Source organism: Pygocentrus nattereri, chromosome 15, assembly GCF_015220715.1.
Source record: "Pygocentrus nattereri isolate fPygNat1 chromosome 15, fPygNat1.pri, whole genome shotgun sequence".
Taxonomy (NCBI): domain Eukaryota; kingdom Metazoa; phylum Chordata; class Actinopteri; order Characiformes; family Serrasalmidae; genus Pygocentrus; species Pygocentrus nattereri.
Window position 1 is genome coordinate 33,475,810 of NC_051225.1, and position 19,422 is coordinate 33,495,231.

General features: G+C 39.8%; 2 protein-coding genes across 3 annotated transcripts; both read left to right on the top strand.

Moving 5' to 3' along the window:
• The first annotated feature begins 3,310 nt into the window (after positions 1-3,310).
• LOC108430090 (GTPase IMAP family member 8-like) lies at positions 3,311-8,615 on the top strand. Its single transcript, XM_017702267.1, has 6 exons — positions 3,311-3,422; positions 4,142-4,825; positions 4,954-5,745; positions 5,840-5,946; positions 7,832-7,940; positions 8,057-8,615. The coding sequence occupies exons 1-6, from the start codon at positions 3,392-3,394 to the stop codon at positions 8,200-8,202; spliced, it is 1,869 nt and encodes a 622-aa protein (XP_017557756.1). The 5' UTR covers positions 3,311-3,391; the 3' UTR covers positions 8,203-8,615.
• Positions 8,616-15,409: 6,794 nt separating this feature from the next.
• On the top strand, positions 15,410-19,325 carry LOC108428466 (GTPase IMAP family member 8-like). Of its 2 annotated transcripts, none has more exons than XM_017699492.2 (6): positions 15,410-15,525; positions 16,245-16,916; positions 17,059-17,844; positions 17,935-18,020; positions 18,438-18,534; positions 18,623-19,325. In XM_017699492.2, exons 1-6 carry the CDS (start codon positions 15,495-15,497, stop codon positions 18,718-18,720), a joined length of 1,770 nt encoding a protein of 589 aa, XP_017554981.2. In that variant the 5' UTR covers positions 15,410-15,494; the 3' UTR covers positions 18,721-19,325. The 2 variants fall into 2 exon arrangements, with proteins under 2 accessions (XP_017554981.2, XP_017554982.2); XM_017699493.2 differs by having other exon boundaries at positions 18,441-18,534.
• Positions 19,326-19,422: the final 97 nt, after the last annotated feature.

A 19,422-nucleotide genomic window follows, 5' to 3' on the forward strand; every position in this document is an offset into this window, starting at 1 on the left:
AGAAACACCGCTGGCTTCTCTGGGCCCGAGCTCATCTGAGATGGACTGACGCGAAGTGGAAAAGTGTCTAAAAACTGTTACAAACTTAAAAGGCTTTACTTAAACTGAAGCTGACATGAATACCTAATAATGCTGAGCTAACCTTAGCTTGGAGCTTACATACCACAATGAGCAGTACCTTAGCAAGTTAAAAAAATCTTAAGAAAATTAGCATAAACATCGCTTTTTCCATGGACACTGTCACGAACGCTTGTAGTATTTTTTTGATAAATTTTTGAGTTTTAGATACTTTTTCAAAATATCCTATCTAGAGATTTTTTTATGGGTGTACCTGTAAATATGCGCTTCGGTAGAACATTTTGATAAGGCAGCACAACTCGTCAGAGCACCGCCACAGCCCGCCATAATTCACGTAGCTTAGTGACGTGAAATTGATGCGCAGTAGCTTTAGCTTGCATGTAGTAATTTTAGTATTATAGCTCTTTAACGACCTCATAATTCAGAGGATCCAGTGGTATTCAAGAGAAAATGTACATGTAGCACCCAATTGCTGCAGTTACCACCTAGAGTAGCAGCTGCTATACCTTCAGTAATATAGCTGGTTGCCAGAAACTGCAACACTAGTGATAGGCTGCAATTGGTAAAGGTGCAATAAGGCTATGGACCAGTATCTCCAGGTTCGGTGAGGAGGTGCGGTGTGTAACAGCATACACAGGAGACTGTGGTAAAGTTTCAAAAGGAGTGGACACTTTACTGTGGGATGAAGGTAGGTATACAGAGTTGCAGAAAGTAAAGAAAATAACAGTGAAATGAAAATATACCATTTTTTCCACTTATGTCCCCTAGTTTAAGTTGACTCTTGAAAGTATTTAGCTTGGTTAAATTAATATTGGTTAAGATTTATGCGCTTTTTCACTTACTTCATTTAGTTTAATTTATACCTATTAGGTTTAAATAGAATCTTCTCTTTAATTAGCTTCTTTACTCTGGTTTATGTCTATCCCCCTTTCTGTTTAGCAGCAAGTCAAATGCAGATGTCCAATATAGAACAAATATCAAAAATAACGAAAATAATAAAAAGGAGGAGGGGGGAGTTTCCCGATGGGCTGCACAAAGCAGTAGATGGGACAAGTCAGCTGTAAATCAATTAAGCTCGACTGGTTGAGATCGGTGGTGCAGCACGTAGGTCAGGCAAAAGTTAACCCTTCGCTAACTGGGAAGTCTTTAATGTGAATTTTGTAAACACCAGATGAAATGCGGGTTACACACACAGAAGAAACATAGCAGGTTCTAAAAGTTTCTATTTAACAGAGGGTTTGATTTTTTTTTGAAAACCCCATTTACTCTGGCTGTAGAGAAATGGAGCTTAGACCTGGAGTATATGGGCATAACGAGGACTACAGAATGACGCAGGACTACAGTGTCTATTGGAATTGGCTTAATGGTTTCCAATAAAGACCACTAGTTTCCTTAGAAAACCTATAGATTCCACTGGGAAACCATCAAATCCGACCTTAGTTACCTGTTAAACCATTAGGAGACATTTGGTCTCTATGGGTTTTCTTTTAGCACGGCTCAAGTATCACAATAAAAAAAAGATTATTTACATTTGTATTCATTCTCACATTTCCGTCATGTTAGGATGTTATTCTGTCCAGACTTTTTGGTTTGGTTTCATATTCATACACGTTTCAGATAAATGCAGTGTGCCAGTTCTCCAGAAAACATGCTTAAAAATAATCTCTGTTATTTCTGATCCTGCAAAATGGCTATTCATAGGTTCTCTTCAAGAAAAAGAACTGTAGCTCCTTTTTCACCCAAAAGGTGAATGTTTAAACCAGAACAACAAAATAAAAAGATGCTGATTGTACAGCAAAAAATGGGCAGCACTGTGCCTGCACAGTAGGTAGTAGGTATAGAAAAGGCTGTTAGCATAGATCATCTCTTTATCCACTGGTTGACAGCCTGAGCCTGGCTTACACTCTTAACAAAAGGTTTCTGAGTGGTTCTTGGTTTGGTTTCACTGCATGAGCTCAGAAACACTTCTGAAAACCTCTGTCTGTGAAAACAGTTGGACGCTGCATCGACAAATGCAAGTTAAGGCTCTAAAACACAAAGAAGAAACCAAATATAAACAGGATCCAGAAACACTGCCACTTTCTCTGGGCCCGAGCTCATTAACAGCAGACTGAGAGGAAGTGGAAAAGTGTTCTGTGATCTGATGAATCAACATTTGAAATTCTTTTTGGAAATCATGGACACTGTATCCTCCGGGCCAAAGACCACTCAGCTTGTAATCAGTGCACAGTTCTAAAGCCAGTATTCAGGATGGTTTAGGGGGGGCATTAGTGCACATGGCAAGAGTGACTGGCACATCTGTGAAGGCACCATTAATGCTGAACGATATAAACATGTTTTGGCAACAGATGCTGTCATCTAAAGATGATTTTCTCGGGGAAGGCCTTGTTTATCTCAGCAAGACACGTTAAATCACATTCTGCATGTGTTACAACAGCATGGCACTGTATTAAAAGAGTCCAGGTGCTAAACTGACCTGCCTGCGGTCCAGGCCTGTCACCCACTGAGAACATTTGACACATAATGAAATGAAAAATATGACAAAGCAGACCCTGAACTGAAATTGTATATCAAGTAAGAATGGAAAAACATTCACTTCCAGAACTACAGCAATTGGCCTCCTCAGTTCCCAAACGTTTACAGAGTGTTTTTAAAGGAAGAGGTGAAACACAGTGGTAAACTTGCCCCATCACAATTTTTTTGGAACGTGTTGTTGGCATCAAATTCAAAATGGGCAAATATTTTTCAAAAAACAACATTTCTCAGTTTTAATATTTGATTTGTTGTTTTTGTAGCATTTTAAATGAAATATAGAGTTGAAATGATTTGCACATTATTGAATTTTGTTTTTATGTACATTTTGTACAGCATTCCAGCTTTTTTGAAATGGGGTTGTATTGTGTTTTCAAATGTGAATACACCAACAATAAAAAGTGGGCTTGTGTTGTTGAGCTTTCATTTCTCTGGATTTACTTACTTTCTCATAGTCTTTCTATAAAAACTGTAATAATGGAAAAAATGTTTTGTTGAGGAAAATAGCCTGCAAACCTTTCCTCTGAATAGGCAGCCTTTGCCTTCTGAACATAAGCAATTCAGTTAACAAGGTTCAAGGAACTACGCAGTGTTTTGACCGGTACTTTTCATTTCAAGGCTGGTAAATCTCGTTTGTCCAGTTGCGTCAGGACACTGCATTTATAGATCATCTGATATCTCTTGTGAACAGTCCAACAGAAACAGCCACCACACCACCACTCGAACGCCCTTCAGAAGTGTTTTATCCTAGAAGATACTCGTCAAGAATACAACAGAGAAAATGTCACAAATACAAGAAGATAGCAGTAATGGTGAGTTTCGCTTGTTTTCAGTTTAATATCAGATATCTAATTAAAAATAGCCGTTTGCTGTACTCTGCATGCATGGCCACGGTCAGACAAATTATTTGGACATTTTTCAATGTGTCAACATTTTAAATTTGTCAACATTTGTCTGTCATTTATTCTGTTTTAGTTTGATTAAACTGTGTTCTTCACAGGCATTACTGTCCTTTGGAAAATGAACAGTAGTTGCCAGTTTATTAGGTACACTCGCTTTGTATGTACACTTATTTAGCCGTTTTATCAGAAACACCTACGTTAAGCTGCACTTTTTAGAGTGATACATTTATTACCTGTTGCTGGACAGTTTATCAACGCTTTCAGTTCACAAATAATATCTGGTCAGCAAGGGTTCTATGGTGGTCCCTTTCCACTGACAGACAGGATAGAGGATTGATGATTACACAGCAACACATGGGCTACATAATATATACATAGTAATGCAGGTGCACATGATATAAGTATATGTAAGGGGATCAGCGCTGTATCCACTGAATGACAGCTTAAAAATTAAGGTTCTTGTCCTAGATACAGTATGTGGTTCTAAGGACAATTTTCTAATTATGAGAATTTCTGTAAACCTTGAAAGGCCTTGGTTTCAATACATAAAACTCTACACAACTTCATTAAACACAACCAAAAATATTTTCACCCATAATGGCATCTGTTTTGATCTCTTGCAATCGCAGGTACAGAGCTGAGGGCAGTTATTATGGGATGGCACAAGGCTGGAAAGACTTCAGTGATCAACACCATATTAGGACCGGATGTGGCTGGGTCAGTTAGTGGTCAGTGTGTGAAGAAAGAGGGATATGTTAATGGAAGGAAAATCACGCTGGTTGACACACCTGGCTGGTGGAAAGACTGCAGTATAAGAGATTCACCAGAGCTTTCCAAACAAGCAATAATGCGTAGTGTATCTCTGTGCCCACCAGGGCCTCACGCCTTTCTCCTGGTCATTCAGGCCGATTTGTTAATCAAGGAAAAGTACATGGAACCACTAGTGCAGCGCATGGAGCTTTTGAGTGAGAGAGTCTGGGCACATACCATAGTGCTCTTCACAGCAGGCGATTCACTGAGAAACACAAGCATTGAGAAACATATACAAAGTGAGGAAAAAACCCTAAAGAAGCTTTTGGAGAAATGTGGAAACAGATATCATGTTTTTGATAATATTAACACAGGCAACAGGACCCAAGTCGAGGAGTTATTTGAGAAAGTACAGAATGGCATAAGACAAAACTGTGGCAGATATTTTGAGGTTGATCTGGAGGGGCTACAAGAAATTCAGGGAAAGTGGGAGAAAATTCAGAGAAGAGCAGCTGCAAGGCAAACCAAGGTACGGGATGAAAGGTGCTTGATTAAAACAAAAGGTAGGTTTATTTACAGTCCAGATGAACTGTTCATATTTCTCTGAAGAGCTGTTTGGTTTCATAGTTTGTAATGTCATGTACTAAATTAAGTTCTCTTTTGCCCTCATATGAATCCATTTGACTCTAAGCTGAGATACAAGATCTTGAAAAGGTAAGAATGGTCCTCTTGGGTTGGGTGATGTCTGGGAAGAGCTCAGCAGGAAACACCATACTGAATCGGAAAGGGTTTGAGACAGAGGAGCGAACAACAAAGTGTGTAAGAAGTTCTCGAGACGTAGCTGGAAGAAAGATAACTGTATTGGACACCCCTGGTTGGTGGAAATACTTCTCATCCAAATTCAATGAAACGGTCCAAGCCACAGTCCTTAAGGGTGTCTCACAATATAAGAAATTCCCCCATGCCATGCTGCTGGTGCTTCCTGCAGACACATCCTTTAAGGAAGAACAGAAGAAGATCATTGAAGAAAACATGGCCATCTTCGGTGAACAAATATGGAAACACACCATTGTGCTTTTCACGTGGGGTGATTTTCTTGGTGATGCACTGATCGAGCAGTACATTGAGAGTGAAGGCGAGGCCCTGCAGTGGCTGATAGACAAATGTGGAAACAGATATCATGTTTTTGACAATACAAAAAGGGGTGATGATGCTCAGGTCGCTGAGCTGTTGGAGAAGATTGATGAAATGGTGGCTGGAAACTGCTTGTTTCGTCCTGATGTTACAGAGTTAACTGAAATGAAGGCTGAGCTACTGCTTGATACTTCTGAGGAAGTTCAGCTTGAGGACTTCTTGAACGTGCTTAAGGAGGAATGGAACAGAAGAACTAAGGAGTTTAGAGAAAATGTTGAAAAATTACTGGCAGAAGCTACAGGGGCATTGCTCATGAAAAGTAACCAAAGCAGGTCACCTCCTCCTACATGTAAGTTAATTATACATACATACATATATTTTTTTCTCAGTTTTGGGTTTTCATTTGTTTCATTTGCAGTAATATAAATATGTTTCATTTGCAGTTACTGAAAAGGATGTATCTGCTGATACTATCCAAGCATGTCGGCCTGTATGTGAGATGGATATCCCACCAAAGAAAAAAAAGAAAGACCATGGCTATGCTTCCAAGGTATAAAGACACAGGGGTTTGGTATTCTACCAAATACACTATATGATAAAAAGTATGTGGACACCCCTCCTAATTATTGGGTTCAGATGTTTCAGCCACACCCACTGATAACAGGTGTATGACATAGCACATAACCATGCAATCTTCATAGACAACAGTTTGAGGAAGGCAGGTAAGGCCTCTAAACTGTGTTGAATGTGTCCCTGTGCACAAAGAAAGGTTGATAAACACTTGATTTGACAATTTTGGTTTGGAGTAACTCCAGTGGCCTGCACTGTGCCCTAAACTCAAGCTCAATGAATAACATTGAGATGATTTAGAATGCCAACTGTTAGCCAGGCATTCTTGTCTAACATCAGTGTCTGACATCACATTGCTCTTTTGACAGAATGTGTAATAATTTCTCATTTCTAATAACACACTCAAAAACCTTTTGCAGAGCCTTCACAAAAGAGTAAAAGCCGTTATAGCTGCAGGAAAAAAACTACATGTTAATGCACAAGATTTTGGAACTGGATTTCCAACAATATATAGATGTGATACGCCAACCATCTTCATGTCCACCTTCACTACATCCATAAACCTTCTCTGAGGTCTACCTCTTCTCCTTCTACCTGGCAGCTCCATATCCAACATTCTTTGACCAATATATCCCCTATTCCTCCTCAACACATGTCCAAACCATCTCAACCTGGCCTCTCTGGCTTTATCTCCAAACTGCTCCACCTTCACTGTCCCTCTGATCTGCTCATTTCTAATCTTGTCCAGCCTTGTCACTCCCAACAAAAATCTCAGCATCTTCATCTCCGCCACCTCCAGCTCAGCCTCCTGTCTTTTAGACAGAGCCACAGTCTCCAAACCATACATCATAGCAGGACGCACTACTGTCTTGTAAACCTTCCCTTTCACTCTTGCTGCTATCCTTCTGTCACACATCAGCCCTGACACCCATCTCCACCCACTCCATCCTGCCTGCACCCTCTTCTTCACCTCTTTTCTACACTGTCCATTGCTCTGGATGGTTGACCCAAGATATTTGAAGTCATCCACCTTTACGACCTCTACTCCTTGCATCTTCATAATGCTAAGCTTAGTTATTTATTTCAATTAAAATGCTTAGACTGTTTGTAACTGTTTGGAGGCTTTTGGACAAACTTCACAGAACATTCAACTTACTGAGAAAACAATGTTTTAGTCAAAAGACATATTCAAATTGGACCACTACAATTTGCTTAAAGAGGCTATATAAAGTTTAAAATGCTACTGTTTTAGCTAATCAGGTTGAAAATGCCCATGACAAATTTGTTAATGTTAAAAATACATACAATCCATAAGACTAGCTTTACTAATATTCTCTGTAACATGAGCTTTATAAGGAAAGCATTTTCCATCAACTGATCTGTTGTGATTTTAGAGGTTTGCATCAAGCCTCTATAGGGCAAAATGGTCTGGACAGGCTATAATGCCTCAACAGATAAATGAAAAATGACAAAGCTTGACCATTAAGGGCTGTAATTGTCAATGTCAATGCAAAACTTAACAGGAAGCCAGTGTCAACTGAATTAGACCAGAGTAATATGCCTAATCTTTATTTTCCTGAAAATTAAACAGCAGCATAAACTGCTAGTCCCTATTTCCTCTGGATCTGCTCCCCATATGTTAATCCTTGTTGGTTAAAACAGGGTCTGGGCATCAAGACACAAGAAAATTCCACCATAAAAACCCAAGCTGAATTCTCAGTGCTTCTGATTCATCAAAAAATCCTTTTTAGCATGCATGTCTACTCTGAACTTTCTTTTAAGGGTCATCCAGTCAATTGGGTACTAAAGATCACGACTTCATTAATGTGATTTCTGTGCTTCATCTCATTCCTACCCAAACATAGGTCAGTGATAACCTCACAGAACAGCTCCTGTCACTTCTGGAGAGAGAGTGGAGCAGACAAGAGGCAATGGTGATGGAGAAACTGCGTGCAACTCTTCTTAAAGCCATCGGTGAGTCACAGTTTAAATACAAGTAATAAATAACATTATTATAAAGTTTGAAACATGCAATAAGCAGATACAGATGCTAAGGAATGTAAAAATGCTAGTAAATACAATCTCTACAGAGGTCTCTTCTGAAGTGGATGAAGATGAGATCCATGCATCGATGGCCAAAGTGCTTTGGTGGATTCCAGGCTGTGAAATTGGGGAAGACCCATGCAGAATCAGTGATGCGTATGAGGATCTAGAGGACATATCCTCACAGAACTAGGCCATTTTCTGACCAATGGATTTGTCTTCTGTGTATTGGTATGCTAGCTAGTAGACACTCTTTTTGACAGCCAATGCTTTGTTGTATGCTTATGTATGCTTAAACTTTGTATTGTAACCTTGTACCTATTAAAAATATAACTCATACTGAAATGATCATGGTAATCTAATACCTTCTTTTCTTATATGTTTTTGGGTTTATTTGGGAATGCTATGTGAACTGAATATTATTTAATGTGGTTAAAAACGTAAGGGATAAAAATTAAGCTTTTTGTTCTATTGGTCTACTTATCATGAAACTTTCACACAATGTAAAAGACAGCTGATGTTTTCAAATTATACTAAAAATACATAAGAACAGTCAAAATGGAGATACAATGTTTGCCATTAAACACTTTCGGTGTTTGGTTCCTATGACTCTGAGTCGGCAAGTTTCTTTCATATGAAACCACTCCAAATAACTGTTTATATCTAAACCAGCAGTTCCCAAACTGTGGCAAAAATAATCACACGGGTACACCTAATGAAGTTTGGGGTACGCAAACACATTGGCATTTGAAGTTTACACATTTTTAACACATTTAATTTTCATTTCATTTCATTCCGGCCACGTGATTACACAGATACTTCCCTGGCACAGACAACACAGACAACTCTGCAGCTCTGCTTTTCACTCCACTCACCAACTCTGGCCAATGCCAGATTTCAGGTTAGCAGCTCTGCTATGTAACTGTACATGAGCGTTGAGTCAGTGGGATATTTATAACATTACAAACGCGCACTCTTTCTTATTATTTGTGTGAAAGGCTGTGTTGGAAAAAAAAGTCTGCATGTTAAGGCTGCATTTAGTTTAAGTATATGCAAAATCTACAGTTTTGTACAGTACTGGGCAGCACAACGCCACGGGGCATTGAGCCTTACTGTACTGACCTAGCCTCTAGGCTTCCCTGCACCAGCCCTGTCATCAGGCCTTCTTGCCCTGGCTCTGCTATCAAGTCTCACCATGACTTACAGTGCTGTATCCATCATCATGGCCTTTTGCCAGGCTTTGACTCTCTTGCTGCTCACTCTTTGTGGAAGCATCATTTGTCACCATTTCTCACAGATGACCATTAAAAGGAACCTGCTACTGGCCACCAGAAGCTCGTGAGGCATGGCCAGGCTGTTGACTGTTCCAGGAAGATCATGTGTGCATGCTCGTTGGGAGTGGTATCCCACTTCTAACACCAGTGTAGCATCTTCACAGAGTAAGATCCAAGGCACACCATGATTCCACCACAAGAAGTACTTTTTATTAAACACCTGGACTGAAAGGCACATAAGCAAGAAGCAAGAACCCCAGGGAGATCACCACTAGCCATACACATCACTCTCACAATCACTACCTACCCACACTAACTAAACCCACTTCCAGACACAAAACACCACAATATACACATTAGTTTTAGGCCATTCAGCAAGTAGAGGCGGACTTTCAGCTAAGCTGCTAGTTGCTAGGAATGTGAGCACGTGCACGGGTTCAATGGCGACCTATTTGTGGACAGAGGACAGAAAATATGATTTGGAAGTGTAAATACTGCGAGTTCAATTGTGACAAAAGGGGGCAGATTTGAAAACATTACAGGATAAAGCATGGAGGTTACTCTAGAAATGAACCCTTTCCTTGCCCTCACCAGGACGGTTTGTGCACGTTCCGGTCTTTTGGCACTCTCAGCACTCACATGTCTCGGTTCCATATTGAAACCCACTCTCTGCAACCTGCACCACGTGCAGTCAAGTTGCGCTGTTTGTTATGCAAGTTTCTTGAACCATGCACTGATGCCACGTATTTCACCCACCTTCGTAGTAGACATCTTCGAGACAACCAGAAAGTTCAGTGTCCGTTTAAGGGCTGCACGTTTGAGAGCTTTTTCCATGCAATTGGAGGTTATCCCCCTGACCCTTTGCATGACACTTTGAAGGGCATAGTTCCCATAGAGCTGTCTCTTTGTATTGCAGACTTGGTGGCAAAGAAGTGCATTACAGAGGTGATCAATGAGGCCATCAAAACATTTCCTTATGCTTGCACAGACAAAACTGATCGACCACAGCCTATTGTGAAGGGCTTTGATAAGAAAGGGACGACAGGAGGAAATGGCCATGAAAACTGGTGCCTAATCAGACTCCTTCCTCTCCTTATTGGCCATTGCATTCCTGAGGGAAATGATGCTTGGGAAACACCCAAACACCACTATATCCAACATTATTCTGAACTTATAAAGCTGTATGGCCCACTGTGTGAAGTGTGGACAATGAGATTGGAAGGAAAGCACAAGTTCTTCAAAAACGTTGTTCGGGATGCTCAGAACTTTAAAAATGTTCCTATGACTCTTGCTGTAAGACACCAAAAAGCTGTCAGCTACCAACTAGACTGCAGTTCGTTTTACAAGCCAGAATTTGAGATGGCCAAAGTAACATCTTTGTTGGTTACCTCTTTACCAGAGAGCATCCAGAATGCACTTTGAAAAAAAGTCCCCAATACTTCAGCTGTTCTTACGGCATCCTCCATCTGTATTGATGGAATAGATTACAACATAGACAGTGTGCTTTCAGCTGGCTCATGTTCAGGCCTTCCTGAATTTAAGCAGATCACTCAGATAATTGCTGTGAACACAGACGTTCTGTTCATTTGCAAGGTCATGACAGCTTGGTACTCTGAACAGCTTCGGTCATATGAACTTTGCAGTCCAGACAGTCCAACATTTTGCGTTCTTGAGCTTAGAGATCTGAATGACCCTTTCCCTCTTTCACCTTACAATGTACAGGGTAAATTAATGGTAACAGTGAGGCATTTTATTCACTGCTGAATGTCTTTTTTTCTCCGCAGATGGCATCATCAACCACCATGAGAGTCATCCTAACTGAAGCCGATGTCCATTTGGTCTCCCTTCCATCAAGCTTATATGAAAATCTGAATGACACTGTATCTACAGCAGATACCGAGCTGCTCTCCACTTCGTCGACAGAAGCAAGGAAGCCATGGCCCGGTGACTTCTTAATTCCAAAATTCTCCGTAGATGTCGAGTACAGACTCCGTCAGGGGAATTTGACTTCTCAAGGAGGGAACATACCTTAAGGTCTCAAAAGAGTTGAAGCATGACATCCTTCACAGGCTGGCAGAAACGATTTACTTCAGGTTGGTATTTTACACTTCCCACCATGTTTTCAGATAGTTTGGTGTGTAATATACTGGTCAAGATTGAGATTTGCACACATGCTACTGTTTAGAGTATTTGTCACTGCTGTGGTAGCACCTGCCACCTCTACAGTCATTGTAGAGGTGGTGGGAGGAGGCTGCTGCCACAGTAGTGGGAAATCCTTTATTCAGTAGCATGTGTGTAAATTACAATCTTAACCAGTCTGTCCCATAACAAACTGTCCAAACATATAGTGGTAGATGTAAAATGCCCAGCTTGACCTTGGAAGATGTTATTGGGTATGGCGATTTGGTTAATTTCATTATTGAATTAATCATTATGGGCCTTTTGTGGTGAGTAGCTGTATTTTTTCTAACTATCTTTTTTATTTGTAATTTTTATTTTAAATTCTGTTTTAAGTGTCATGAACAACCATTTCAGAACTCTTAAGGTACAAAGGCTGTTGAAAAAAGTGATGTTACATTTGGTGTGTGAACAATTGAAAAAAAAAGTTTTGAAAAAGTTGTTTTTACAAAGTGCCGTTGCCGGAGTTTCTGTTGTGGAAGGCAGTGACTTTATTTATATGCACTTTATGCTACTTTGTTCTGTGAATAGAGTAGCACCAACACTGTCAAATGACCATACCTGTACACAAACTACCCAAGGTGCATGGTAAACACAACCTTCAATTCGTTCAGCAGGTTCTCTTTGGGTAGGGAGTTGAAAGGAAAAGTGCACACAGCTGATACCACTGTCTTGTGTAAAATAAGGGTATATTGGCGTTTACAGTCATGGTCATTTGACAGTGTTGGCAAATAGGTTTTCTTTGTTTTGGCCTACAGGTCACGGTTGGTATTTTACACTTCCCACCATGTTTTCAGATAGTTTGGTGTGTAATATACTGGTCATTTGCACACATGCTACTGTTTAGTGTATTTGTCACTGCTGTGGTAGCACCTGCCACCTCTACAGTCATTGTAGAGGTGGTGGGAGGAGGCTGCTGCCACAGTAGTGGGAAATCCTTTATTCAGTAGCATGTGTATAAATTACAATCTTAACCAGTCTATCCCATAACAAACTGTCCGAACATATAGTGGTAAGTGTATTTTTGTATGTGATAAGTAAAACATAAAAACCCTTTGTTATATATATATATAATATCCCTAATGTAGAATGGCTTTCTTGTTTGTCAGTTTTTACATGACTGCATTACAATAAACCTTCAAAAACCAGTCAGTCTGTTTTTTTTTATTTTTTATTCATAGCTCTTACAGCAATAGATGTGCTGTTATTTTGGAATTGTTTAAGTATGCAGGTTCTAGTTTGGCAGGTTTTAGCCATTTAGTGTTGAACCCACAACTTTACCAAGAAAGTGCTCTGTAAATGTGGAAGTACATACAAATATATCTAGGTGCGATACTGCAGAAGACTAAAGATTCACATATTACCCCAACCCCATGTTTAGTAGTAAAATGAAGTGCATATTTAGCACTAGCCAAATTAAAAGGTTTGGAAAAAATAACAAATAATATTAAATTATGTAAACAAACAATCAGTTTCAACCTAACTAATAAGTATAGATTAGTATAACATGAGAGAATTGTTTATTGTACTGAATCAAACGGTGGGCAGCTCTATCCATGGCGCCCGACACCTCAGTCATGTGCTGTCGGCCCTGGGGATTGAAACGGCAACCTTCCGGTCACAGGGCCAGTTCCCTAACCTCCAGCCCACAACTGCCCCTAATGACAGGGTAAATCCCCCTACTGCCAACAGACTCCTATTAACTGGCTTACACTTAATATTTTCAATTTGCCTCACTAGAGGCTGCTGAGCAGGTTAGCAGAAATCTAATCAGCTTCAACACTTCATTAAGGACAGACAAACTTTTTTTTTATGGGTGTACCTGTAAATATGCGCTATGGTAGAACATTTTGATAAGGCAGCACAACTCGTCAGAGCACCGCTACAGCCCGCCATAATTTCACGAAGCTTATTAACGTGAAATTGACGCGCAGTAGCTTTAGCTTGCATGTAGTAATTGTAGTATAATAGCTCTTTAACGACCTCATAATTCAGAGGATCCAGTGGTATTCAAGAGAAAATGTACACAGAAGAAAACATCATGTTCTAAAAGTTTCTATTTAACAGAGGGTTTGATTTTTTTTTTTGAAAACCCCATTCACTCTGGCTGGGCTGTAGAGAAATGGAGCTTAGAAATGGAGCTTAGACCTGGAGTATATGGGCATAACAAGGACTACAGAATGACGCAGGACTACAGTGTCTATTGGAATTGGCTTAATGGTTTCCAATAAAGACCACTAGTTTCCTTAGATAACCTATAGATCCCACTGGGAAACCATAAAATCCGACCATGGTTACCTGTTAAACCATTAGGACATTTGGTTTCTATGGGTTTTCTTGGTTTCATATTCATACACATGTTTCAGATAAATGCAGTGTGCCAGTTCTCCAGAAAACATGCTTAAAAATAATCTGTTATTTGCAAAATGGCTATTCATAGGTTCTCTATAAGAAAAAGAACTGTAGCTCCTTTTTCACCCAAAAGGTGAATGTTTAAACCAGAACAACAAAATAAAAAGATGCTGATTGTACAGCAAAAAATGGGCAGCACTGTGCCTGCACAGTAGGTATAGAAAAGGCTGTTAGCATAGATCATCTCTTTATCCACTGGTTGACAGCCTGAGCCTGGCTTACACTCTTAACAAAAGGTTTCTGAGTGGTTCTTGGTTTGGTTTCACTGCATGAGCTCAGAAACACTTCTGAAAACCTCTGTCTGTGAAAACAGTTGGACGCTGCATCGACAAATGCAAGTTAAGGCTCTAAAACACAAAGAAGAAACCAAATATAAACAGGATCCAGAAACACTGCCACTTTCTCTGGGCCCGAGCTCATTAACAGCAGACTGAGAGGAAGTGGAAAAGTGTTCTGTGATCTGATGAATCAACATTTGAAATTCTTTTTGGAAATCATGGACACTGTATCCTCCGGGCCAAAGACCACTCAGCTTGTAATCAGTGCACAGTTCTAAAGCCAGTATTCAGGATGGTTTAGGGGGGGCATTAGTGCACATGGCAAGAGTGACTGGCACATCTGTGAAGGCACCATTAATGCTGAACGATATAAACATGTTTTGGCAACAGATGCTGTCATCTAAAGATGATTTTCTCGGGGAAGGCCTTGTTTATCTCAGCAAGACACGTTAAATCACATTCTGCATGTGTTACAACAGCATGGCACTGTATTAAAAGAGTCCAGGTGCTAAACTGACCTGCCTGCGGTCCAGGCCTGTCACCCACTGAGAACATTTGACACATAATGAAATGAAAAATATGACAAAGCAGACCCTGAACTGAAATTGTATATCAAGTAAGAATGGAAAAACATTCACTTCCAGAACTACAGCAATTGGCCTCCTCAGTTCCCAAACGTTTACAGAGTGTTTTTAAAGGAAGAGGTGAAACACAGTTGACCCCATCACAACTTTTTTGGAACGTGTTGTTGGCATCAAATTCAAAATGGGCAAATATTTTTCAAAAAACAACATTTCTCAGTTTTAATATTTGTTGTTTTTGTAGCATTTTCAATGAAATATAGAGTTGAAATGATTTGCACATCATTGAATTTTGTTTTTATGTACATTTTGTACAGCATTCCAGCTTTTTTGAAATGGGGTTGTATTGTGTTTTCAAATGTGAATACACCAACAATAAAAAGTGGGCTTGTGTTGTTGAGCTTTCATTTCTCTGGATTTACTTACTTTCTCATAGTCTTTCTATAAAAACTGTAATAATGGAAAAAATGTTTTGTTGAGGAAAATAGCCTGCAAACCTTTCCTCTGAATAGGCAGCATTTGCCTTCTGAACATAAGCAATTCAGTTAACAAGGTTCAAGGAACTACGCAGTGTTTTGACCGGTACTTTTTGTTTCACATCTGGGAAATCTCGTTTGTCCAGTTGCGTCAGGACACTGCATTTATAGATCATCTGATATCTCTTGTGAACAGTCCAACAGAAACAGCCACCACACCACCACTCGAACGCCCTTCAGAAGTGTTTTATCCTAGAAGATATTCGTCAAGAATACAACAGAGAAAATGTCACAAATACAAGAAGATAGCAGTAATGGTGAGTTTCGCTTGTTTTCAGTTTAATATCAGATATCTAATTAAAAATAGCCGTTTGCTGTACTCTGCATGCATGGCCACGGTCAGACAAATTATTTGGACATTTTTCAATGTGTCAACATTTTAAATTTGTCAACATTTGTCTGTCATTTATTCTGTTTTAGTTTGATTAAACTGTGTTCTTCACAGGCATTACTGTCCTTTGGAAAATGAACAGTAGTTGCCAGTTTATTAGGTACACTCGCTTTGTATGTACACTTATTTAGCCGTTTTATCAGAAACACCTACGTTAAGCTGCACTTTTTAGAGTGATACATTTATTACCTGTTGCTGGACAGTTTATCAACGCTTTCAGTTCACAAATAATATCTGGTCAGCAAGGGTTCTATGGTGGTCCCTTTCCACTGACAGACAGGATAGAGGATTGATGATTACACAGCAACACATGGGCTACATAATATATACATAGTAATGCAGGTGCACATGATATAAGTATATGTAAGGGGATCAGCGCTGTATCCACTGAATGACAGCTTAAGAATTAAGGTTCTTGTCCTAGATACAGTATGTGGTTCTAAGGACAATTTTCTAATTATGAGAATTTCTGTAAACCTTGAAAGGCCTTGGTTTCACTACATAAAACTCTACACAACTTCATTAAACACAACCAAAAATATTTTCACCCATAATGGCATCTGTTTTGATCTCTTGCAATCGCAGGTACAGAGCTCAGTGCAGTAATTGTGGGATGGCACAAGGCTGGAAAGACTTCAGTGATCAACACCATATTAGGACCGGATGTGGCTGGGTCAGTTAGTGGTCAGTGTGTGAAGAAAGAGGGATATGTTAATGGAGGGAAAATCACGCTGGTTGAAACACCTGGCTGGTGGAAAGACTGCAGTATAAGAGATTCACCAGAGCTTTCCAAACAAGCAATAATGCGTAGTGTATCTCTGTGTCCACCAGGGCCTCACGCCTTTCTCCTGGTCATTCAGGCCGATTTGTTAATCAAGGAAAAGTACATGGAAACACTAGTGCAACACATGGAGCTTTTGAGTGAGAGAGTCTGGGCACATACCATAGTGCTCTTCACAGCGGGCGATTCACTGAGAAACACAAGCATTGAGAAACATATACAAAGTGAGGAAAAAACCCTAAAGAAGCTTTTGGAGAAATGTGGAAACAGATATCATGTTTTTGATAATATTAACACAGGCAACAGGACTCAGGTTTCAACACTATTTGACAAAATCAGGCAAAATTGTGGCAGAAGTTTTGAGGTTGATCTGGAGGTGCTACAAGGACTTGAGAGAAAGTGGGAAGACGTTCAGAGAAGAGCAGCTGCAAGGCAAACCAAGGTACAGGAAGAAAGGTCCTTGATTAAAGATAAAGGTATGTTTCATCACAGTTCAGATAAACTGTCAGCATTTCTCTGAAAAGCTATTTGGTTTCATATTTGGAATGTCATGTTGTAATGTCATGTCACTAAATTAAGTTTTCCTTTTCCCCCCATATCAATCCATTTGAATCTAAGTTTACCTACGTGATCTTGAAGAGGTAAGAATGGTCCTCTTGGGTTGGGTGATGTCTGGGAAGAGCTCAGCAGGAAACACCATACTGAAGCAAGAAGCGCTTATGACAGCGGAGCAAACAACAAAGTGTCTTAGAAGGTCTGGAAATGTGGCTGGAAGACAGATTGCTGTGTTGGACACGCCTGGTTGGTGGAAATACTTCTCATCCAAGTTCAACCCACAGTGGGTACAAGCTGCAGTCCTTAAAGAGTTGTTAAATTGTAAGAAGTTCCCGCACGGTGTGCTCCTGGTGCTTCCTGCAGACACGTCCTTTAAGGAAGAACAGAAGAAGATCATTGAAGAAAACATGGCCATCTTCGGTGAACAAATATGGAAACACACCATTGTGCTTTTCACGTGGGGTGATTTACTTGGTGATGCACTGATCGAGCAGCACATTGAGAGTGAAGGCGAGGCCCTGCAGTGGCTGATAGACAAATGTGGAAACAGATATCATGTCTTTGACAATACAAAAAGGGGTGATGATGCTCAGGTCGCTGAGCTGTTGGAGAAGATTGATCAAATGGTGGCTGGAAACTGCTTGTTTCGTCCTGATGTTACAGAGTTAACTGAAATGAAGGCTGAGCTACTCCTTGATACTTCTGAGGAAGTTCAGCTTGAGGACTTCTTGAACTTGTTTAAGAAGGAATGGAACAGAAGAATTAAGGAGTTTAGACAACATTTTAAAAAATCGTGGGAGGAAGCAAGAGCAATGAAAAGCGACCGAAGCAAAACACCCCCTCCTATGTGTAAGTTAGGACTCTAAGCATGGATGTTTTCAGTTTTGGGTTTTTGTCGCTTTCAGTTCAGTGCTGAAATGGAATGTGTTTGATTTGCAGTTTGTGTAGAGGATGAATCCATTGATACCCCTGAAACATTTGGGCCTGAATATGAGGAGGACAGCACACAGGTGCTCAACATTAAGGTGTGGTTTCAGAGCCAGCTCTATAAAAATGATCTATTTTATGATTTTTCTGTTATAAATGCTTTATACTGTTTAGGTAGTAAAATTTTTTGTCCTTCATTTTTTCTTCTTTCCTCTACTTCGTGTTGTACCTGCTCCTTATCTGATTTCTCAGTGCTCTAGAGATTACACCCCCTCCCCTTTCTCCTCCCTGGGTGGGGGCATCAAGCAACAATCAGATTGCACCTAAAAATCCAAGCCAAATTCTTAGCGCTCCTGAGTTAGCTAACAAAAATTCTTCTTAGCATATCTGATCTTCAGCATTTCTTAGAGGATACCTTGTGACCAGATCTTTATTAAAAGAGTGATCTTTGCTCATGAACTGGGATTTGGAGGTCATTTCACTCATGTAATTTTTACCCCTCTGCCCAAACACAGCAGCATCTTCTATCCCTCGTGGAGAGAGAGTGGAGCAGACAAGAGGCAATAGTGACGGAGAAGCTGGGTGCAACTCTTAATGCCAACCTAGCTGATGGTAAGTTATGTATGAATACATGTAATAAATACATTTCAAAGAATACGATAAGCAGACACAGGTGCAAGTGAATCTGCCATTTCTACAGACAGGTTTTCTGAGACGGGAGAGAAAGAGATCAGTGCATCGGTGGCCAAAGTGGAACGGTGGCTTCCAGGCTGTGAAGATGAGAAACCAATGCAGTGATGATGAGGAACCTGGAGGACACAAGGCTCTCTCCTAAATGACAACCCTGCACATGCTGTAAGACTGTCTTTGGCAGTCAGTGCTATAAGACAGGAAGGAGGACCGTAAAAAATACAATTGAAATATAAAAGGCATCTTTCATAACTGCTTCTGTCTAGATGATCTCTAGTGTCTTGCTTTACTCAGTAGCTCTCCTCTGATGGCTCTTAAGGTCTTTAATATGTATTTACACTACATTGCCAAATATATGTGGACATCAAAACATCATCCATTTAGACACTTATCACTTGTATCACCAGTTCATTCGTACATCTTTTTGCTTACTGAGCACCTGGAATAAATAAGCAGAACAATATAATGCTTACCTCATTTTTAAACTTAGGGCACTATAAATGTTTAATTTCATCATATTTTACTACGATGTATTCATGTTTAAGTTGATGCATTTAGACTTTGTGTTTCTTTTTAGGATTTTATTATTTTACTAATTTGGTTGTTTTATTATTCGACTTAATCATTACCATTTCTTATTTGTGCTATGTTTTACACTCGCCTATATTGTAAAGAGTTTCTGAGTTTAAATAAAGGCTGAATGAACGAATGAATGAATGAATGTTGCAGAGCATTCTTCTATACTTCTATACTGTTTTGTTCCCAAAAACACATTTCATATAATCTGCACGAATATGGGTTTAAGTGAGT